This window comes from Conger conger, chromosome 2 (genome assembly GCF_963514075.1).
Source record: "Conger conger chromosome 2, fConCon1.1, whole genome shotgun sequence".
Lineage (NCBI taxonomy): Eukaryota > Metazoa > Chordata > Actinopteri > Anguilliformes > Congridae > Conger > Conger conger.
Genome location: NC_083761.1, coordinates 82,554,920 through 82,562,741, shown reverse-complemented (window position 1 = coordinate 82,562,741; position 7,822 = coordinate 82,554,920). Strand labels below are relative to the sequence as shown.

The following is a 7,822-nucleotide window of genomic DNA, read 5'->3' as shown; positions in this document are numbered from 1 at the left end:
TATTCCCTTGCTACTCTCCATGTGATGTCATCACTAGTTGACTTCCCTTGAACTATTTATTCCCTCTCCGTGTGATGTCATCACTAGTTGACTTCCCTTGAACTATTTATCCCCTCTCCGTGTGATGTCATCACTAGTTGACCTCCCTTGCACTTTTTTCCCCTCTCAGTGTGATGTCATCACTAGTTGACTTCCTTTGAACTATTTATTCCCTCCCCACGTGATGTCATCTCTGGCTGACTTCCCTTGAACTATGTATTCCTTCTCCACGTGATGTCATCACTAGCAGACTTCCCTTGCACTTTTTTCTCTCTCCGCGTGATGTCATCGCTAGCAGACTTGTAACCAATAAAAAACAAAAAAAAACAAAAAACAAAACAACGAAGCTCCCATCGCTTCCGTCCGGCACGTGACGTCGCCATCGCCAAACCCGCGATCTCCTCCCCATTCCAGCTCCGCTCAGGCCCCCACCCTGGCCTAACCCCTCATCCGCGTCTCACTACCCAAACCGTTTCAGTCTGACGCACAGAGGCTGTTTCCTGCTCTTCTCATGTTCCCGCCGGGGCCCCATGTTACCCCAGGAGGGCTGGGGCACCACGTTCCAGGGCTTCCTGAAATCCGTTTTTCCCCAGAAAGCCCGGCTCAAAAGGAGGGCCACAGACCTCTCCCCGGCTGTGGCTGTCTGGGCCTCAAGATGGCTTTCTGGGCCTCTGTCCGGCTGTCTGGGACTCGAGACGGCTTTCTGAGCCTCTGTCCGGCTGTGGCTGTCTGGGCCTCGAGACGGCTTTCTGAGCCTCTGTCCGGCTGTGGCTGTCTGGGCCTCGAGATGGCTTTCTGGGTCTCAAGACTAGAGACGACAGGTTAGACAACAGAAACGATCCATAATCGATCGTTAACCAGCCGCGGTGTTGCCTTGCTGTGGGGCGCTCTGCGGTTCCTCCGATGTTGGGAGAGGAGCCCTGGAACGCCCTGGAACGCCCTGGAACGCCCTGGAACGCTCTGCCCCAGCCTGCCGCCATGGCGTGTTCACCCCATCGTTCTGTCTACTGGATCACGCGTTTCCACGGCCACTGCAGCTCCCCCCACCCTCCTCCACATCTGTGTCGGTGTTATTTTAACCTTAACAATCCACGGCTGCATTTGATTTTCTTCCTGTAAGTGTGGTTTTCACCTGGTTTTTCCTGAATTGTTTTTTTTATTTTTTTTATTTTATAAATGCTTAGATGTTACCTTCTTTATGCCTTTTTGATGTTTTTGTTGTTTTTATTTTTATTATTATTATTTTTTTTCCCCTTCTGTGTTTTTCTGCAGTTTTTTCTGTTCTGGTTGCATTGTGTGCTCTACTGTTAATTTACTTTGTATTTTTGTTTGCTCTTTATTTCACCTCTGACCTCACTCCCATGGGGCTGTGCGGTGGTGGTGGCGGTGGTGGTGGTGGTTGGGGGCCAACACCATGGATCCTACCACGTACTTGACCCTGTGAACTTCGACCTTTGACCTCTCCCCACTGTAAACTCCCCTCCCTCCTACCCTCCCTCCTGTGGCCTCCGATGACTTCCTGCTCCGCCCCCCCCCACCCCACCCCACCCCCCTTTCATTTCCTGTGACGTGTGTCCGTTTGCCACCTGGTTTTTCGGGGGGTCGTGACGACGGGGGGGTGTGGCGTGCCCTTACGTGACCCGCATACCGCTTCCCACCACTGACCTCACCATCCCCCCTCCCCGCTCCCCGCCCCCCCCCCCCCCCCCCCCACGGCAGCCTCCGAACGGCCAAAGTTGCGAAGCAGGCCCCGAGTAGCAGCTCCCCCGTTAAAGAGCTGAAAGATCTCTCGGCCATGGACGCCTTCCGCTCCCGGAGCATCAGCGTCTCTGAGCACGCGGCGCGCAGGTAGACCCCCAACCCCCGAACCTCGCTGCTTCCTGTGGGGGGGCGGGGGGGGGGTTGTCATGGGGAGCTGGGTGGTGACCTTTGACCCAGGGCGTGGGGCGGGGCGGGGCTGGGCTGTGGTACACTGGAGAGAGGGGTGCATGCCGGTGGAGTTATCACGTTTATTAATTTATTTTTTTAGTTTTCTTATTTTATTTGCCTGTTTTTATTGCATGCTGTCTGGTGGCCGTTTTTGATTCGTCTTCTCTCGGCGTGATTGTGCTCGATTTGCGCTTAACATCTGGCTTTTTCTTTTTGAAGACGTATTTATGGTGTGGTTTGAAACTCTTGTGTCTTCGCTTGGCTAACGCGCGGGGGTCTGGCGGCTGGCTTTGGGGCGGGGCTTTGACTGACTGACAGCTACGCAGCCAATGGCTTCTCTCCTCCTCGGGGGGGGGGGGAAGGGCCCGCACTAACTCTCTGAGCCTCTCGTGGGTCCCGCCCACACACACCGTCCCAACATCTTGCTTGCTGCCCGAGTGATTCATTAATGTATTTTTTATTTTTTGCCTTGACTGGAATTGAACCGTTCACAGGTAACGCGACACGGAAAGCGGTCGGTGAAAGAATTTGACCTCTTGTGTTTTTTTTAACAGACACTGCATTTAAACCGCTAAGTGTTAATCCCGTAGGTAAGACATCAGTCAGCAGGATTAACCCTGCGATAGTTCAGATAATGTTTCACCCCCTTCCTTGTAGGGCTTGCTGGTGAACACGGTACCTGAGGTAGGCTGCATTGACCATGTGCCGCCAGCAGGGGGCAGTATTGGACCTCGCGTAGTCGTCACCCTGACAGTGCGATGCGATGGCAGTTCCACCGCAGCCTCTGTCGACCACACAAACCCGCTCTTTGGGGGCGGGCGTTTCCAAGAAGGCTGTCAGTGATTGGCCGCCTCCGACTGTCAGGTCCTGGCAATCGAGAGAGCCGATGACCGACCGCGACCGTTCTGTAGCACCAGGGTTCACGGCGCTCTTTTGTTTCTGGAGGTGGAAGCGCGTGCGCTAAGTAGCTGCTGCCCCCCCTCCCTCTTCCCGAGGAAGGTTCTGGAAGGCGGTGAAACATTATCTCATACGGAAGAAGCGTTGAGGTCAAATGAGAATCGACGGCGACTAACCGGTAACTGTCAGACGGTTGCTGACCGTAGCCGCAGCAGATGACATGAGGAGGAAAGGAGAAGGTCGCAAAATGGCCGCGCCCACCCCCCTGCACTGTGCTCTGGCAGACACCCCGTAGAAACCGGGCGGCGAAGGAGAAACTCGTTCTGGGTGCCGAGTCGCGGTAGCTCCCCCCCGCTTCCTGCGGGTGCGTGTCTGCCGGAGCCTGTAGGGGGCGCTGCAGGAGGCCTGTAGGTCAGACGGTGTGTCTCTGCTTGCCGGTGGTGGTGCTGTGTGGAGCCTGGGCGTTCGCAGGCACAAGATGGGACTTGGTATGATCGGCGGCCATTTTGTTGTGTGGATTAGCCTCGTAGCGTTAGCGTTTCTCGACGTCCGCTAATAGGGTCTCGCTGAGATGGTGGGGGGGGGGGGCTTTGCAGCACGGGATCATCAAATCACGGTCCTCGAGGGCCGAGAACTGCTGGTTTTCCACCCTCCCTTTTACCTGGGAGTGTGTGGTGAAGACGGTTGCACCAACTATTCTGTTAATTAGTCAGGAGAAAATGAAACCAGGCCCGGATTTGGATTCGAGGGCCAAATTTGATGATCCCTGCTGTACATAACGGCGGTTTTCGCTGGGTTCCCGCCCAGGTTTGCTGTATCAACGACCGTGTGGAGATTGCCTAGCTAGTGATGAGGGGAGATCAGGCTTTATACCACCGGTCCTCAAATCCTGTCCTGGAGAGCCGCAGAGTGTGCTGGTTTCTGTTGTCACCTGAACATCAGCAACCAGTTCAGACCCAAGAAACCAGGTGAGGTGAGTTAACTGTGTCATGGACTGCTTTAATTGATCAGTTAAGTGCTGAGTAACAACGAAAGCCAGCACACCCTGTGGCTCTCCTGGACCAGGAGTGAGGACCCCAGCTTTATACCAAACACTTGCTCTCTGTGCTTTCCTGACAATGCCCTTATTTTTAATATTCACAGCAACCCACTGCAAAAAAAGACATCTGTTTAGGTCTCCCTATGAGATTTAAAATCTCTGAAGTAGAAAACATTAGCTTGTGTTAAGTTACTTGGTTGCCTAACAACTGGAATTTTCCCGCCCCGTTTCCCCGGCAATATTCCACCAAAAAAATAACAGAAATAAGATTTTTTTTTTTTTTTTAGTTAATGTAAATATGAGACTTGTTGTTCTGGTTGTTGCAGTGTTGGGCTCCTGCGCACGGCTGGGCCTCGACGCCCAGTTGAGTCCGCGCTCAGCGACCACAGCGGGGCGGCTCATTGAAGCAGTAACGCTGGAGGGGTTTGGGTCATTATCGCGCCCCTCCTCCCGGAGGTTCGGCTCGTGTCGGCGTTCTCCGCTCCTCCGCGGGCTCCTCCCCTCGCCCCTCTCACGCGCCCCCGAGTTAACGACCCGTTCGCCTCCTTCAGCCTCACAGGAACGCAAAGTGTTTGGTTTAGTTTTAAGAAGAGAATTGAGAAGGTGGAGGAGGGGGGCCCTCCTGTACGTGGTCCGGAAGGGTGCGGTGAAGGTGAGCGGGGGGGGGGGGGGGATATCGGAGCCTTGGGCTGCTGTCGTCAGCTGCCACAGGACCAGCATGCATTGCAGTGCTGCGGAAATGATCGGCAGAAACACACAAGCTCACGGGAGTATGGGTAAACCTCCCGGCTGCCTCTACCCCCCCCCCACCAATAGAACCCAATAGAACCCAACACGACACCCAACACGACACCCAACACGACACCCAACACCCCCCGATTATTCCTCCTCGGGGCCCCTCTCTGCAGATTAGAAATCTTGCACGAAAACACTTCTCAGCGAGCCAAGCGGGAATGTGCGACTAAGCGGTTGGAAATTGCATTTGTGGAAAACGGGCACGAGCTCCATGTTGAAACGGGGCTTCAATATTTCGCTGTAAATTGGGAGGCGTCGTGGTGAAACCGCCGGTTTGCGTCGCTCAAACCTGCCGCTGAGCGGAAGGCCACAGAGGTGCGTACATCATATCAAGTCCCACCTTGTGTGTGTGTGTGTGTGTGTGTGTGTGTGTGTATGTGCGTGTGCTTGTGTGTGTCTGTCTGTGCATGTGTGTGCATATACGCGCTCTGGTCTGGCACTAACCCCCGGTCCTCTGGCGCCCCCTGCAGGATGCACACCTCCATCACCACCAGCAGCCTGGGCTCTGCGGACGAGAACGCGGTGGCGCAGGCGGACGACGGGCTGAAGACCGTCCACCTGGAGCTGACCGAGACCTGCCTGGACATGATGGCCCGCTACGTCTTCTCCAACTTCTCCGCCCTGCCCAAGAGGTGTGCGCCTGAGTGCCCCTGAGTGTGTGTGTGTGTGTCTGAGTGTGTGTGTGTGTGTGTCTGGGTGTGTGTGTGTCTGAGAGTGTCTGAGTGTGTGAACCAATGAGACACACACTCAGGCTAGTGTTTTTTTCTAAAACCACTGCTAAGTGCGGGAATCCATTTTGGTTTGGAGGACTTGAGTCTCTGTAAGATAACCTCAGGAAGATGGGGCAGCATCAGGCCATCTGAGGCTCATAGAGCAACATACAGCATTACTGACTCAGACCTTCAGTGGAGACATTCAGCAGTGCTCCATTAGCTGTGTCTGAGACACATTCAGCAGTGCTCCTTTAGCTGTGTCTGAGACATTCAGCACTGCTCCATTAGCTGTGTCTGAGACGTTCAGCAGTGCTCCATTAGCTGTGTCTGAGACGTTCAGCAGTGCTCCATTAGCTGTGTCTGAGACATTCAGCAGTGCTCCATTAGCTGTGTCTTGAGACATTCAGCAGTGCTCCATTAGCTGTGTCTGAGACATTCAGCAGTGCTCCATTAGCTGTGTCTGAGACATTCAGCAGTGCTCCATTAGCTGTGTCTGTGACATTCAGCACTGCTCCATTAGCTGTGTCTGAAACATTCAGCAGTGCTCCATTAGCTGTGTCTGAGACACTCTGTGTTAACTCCTCCCAGGTCTCCCATCGCAGAGTTCCTATTGGCCGGGGGGCGGAGCATGACCTGGCTGGTGGGCAACAAGCTGGTTACCATAACGACGAGCGCCGGGGCGCGCACGCAGGCCCTGCTGGGACTGGACATGGTGGAGCGACACGGCGCTGGGGAGATGACCAGGTACAGCCCCCATCTCCCAAACCCCCATCTCCCAAACCCCCATCTCCCAAACCCCCATCTCCCAAACCTCCATCTCCCAAACCCCCATCTCCCAAACCCCCATCTCCCAAACCCCCATCTCCCAAACCCTCATCTCCCAAACCTCCATCTCCCAAACCCCCATCTCCCAAACCCCCATCTCCCAAACCTCCATCTCCCAAACCTCCATCTCCCAAACCTCCATCTCCCAAACCCTCATCTCCCAAACCCTCATCTCCCAAACCCTCATCTCCCAAACCCTCATCTCCCAAACCCTCATCTCCCAAACCCCCATCTCCCAAACCCCCATCTCCCAAACCCCCATCTCCCAAACCCTCATCTCCCAAACCCCCATCTCCCAAACCTCCATCTCCCATCTCCCAAACCCCCATCTCCCAAACCCCCATCTCCCAAACCCTCATCTCCCAAACCCTCATCTCCCAAACCCCCATCTCCCAAACCCCCATCTCCCAAACCCTCATCTCCCAAACCCCCATCTCCCAAACCCTCATCTCCCAAACCCTCATCTCTCAAACCCCCATCTCCCAAACCTCCATCTCCCATCTCCCAAACCCCCATCTCCCAAACCCTCCATCTCCCAAACCTCCATCCTAACCCTCATCTCCCAAACCCCCATCTCCCAAACCTCCATCTCACAAACCCTGTCCCTGCCCAAACCCCCTTCCTAACTGCTCCCCCGCCCCCTCCCCTTCTCCACTCACCCCTGTCCCTGCCCTTGCAGGTCCGACCCCTCCCTCCACACCAGGCAGACCAAAGAGGCCCCCGCCAAGCTGGAGTCACAGAGTGGCCAGAGCAAGGCTACACGCACCCGGGTGCGCTCCATATCAGGTGGGCTGAACTGACAGCGTACTGCAATTAACCCAATGTACCCGTGGTCCTCACTCCTCACTGGAGAGCCACAGGGTGTGCTGGGGTCCTCACTCCTGGTACTGGAGAGCCACAGGGTGTGCTGGGGTCCTCACTCCTGGTCCTGGAGAGCCACAGGGCGTGCTGGGGTCCTCACTCCTGGTGCTGGAGAGCCGCAGGGCATGCTGGGGTCCTCACTCCTGGTGCTGGAGAGCCGCAGGGCGTGCTGGGGTCCTCAATCCTGGTGCTGGAGAGCCACAGGGCGTGCTGGGGTCCTCACTCCTGGTCCTGGAGAGCCGCAGGGCGTGCTGGGGTCCTCACTCCTGGTGCTGGAGAGCCGCAGGGCGTGCTGGCTTTTTGTTTTTGCCTTAATATCAACCAATATTAACAGCAACCAATTCAGACCCAATTAACCAGGTGAGGTGAGTTAACGGTGTGATTGACTGCTCACATTGCGGTTGGATGGTACGATGGTTTTGATGTGGGTCACTAAATCAGTTTCACTGTGTGGACACTGCCATCCCCCGGGCGGTTCTTTCACTGTGTGTTTTGCAGGTGACAGCACTGAGCAGAGATATTCCAGTTCTGGGAACGATAGTAAGTTACTCAATGCAAACGGGTGCTGTGGCGGCTTGTACAATCGCTCGGAACAGCCCGAATCTGTTCTGCAAACGGGATGTGGAGCAATTGAGAGTTGGGAATGCTGGGTATGAAATAAAATGAACAATTCAAGACCCAGCCCTTCAAAGGTGTGAGATCACAAATATGTGATTGGAATGTC

At 55.0% G+C, this 7,822-nt stretch overlaps 1 protein-coding gene across 1 annotated transcript in view; it reads left to right on the top strand.

The window, feature by feature from the left end:
• tsc2 (TSC complex subunit 2) overlaps window positions 1-7,822 on the top strand; it is a 48,387-nt gene that overhangs the window by 20,439 nt on the left and 20,126 nt on the right. The window contains 4 exon segments of the mRNA XM_061230568.1: window positions 1,759-1,887; window positions 5,170-5,331; window positions 6,001-6,156; window positions 6,917-7,023. Coding sequence (XP_061086552.1) covers window positions 1,759-1,887; window positions 5,170-5,331; window positions 6,001-6,156; window positions 6,917-7,023 — 554 coding nt within the window.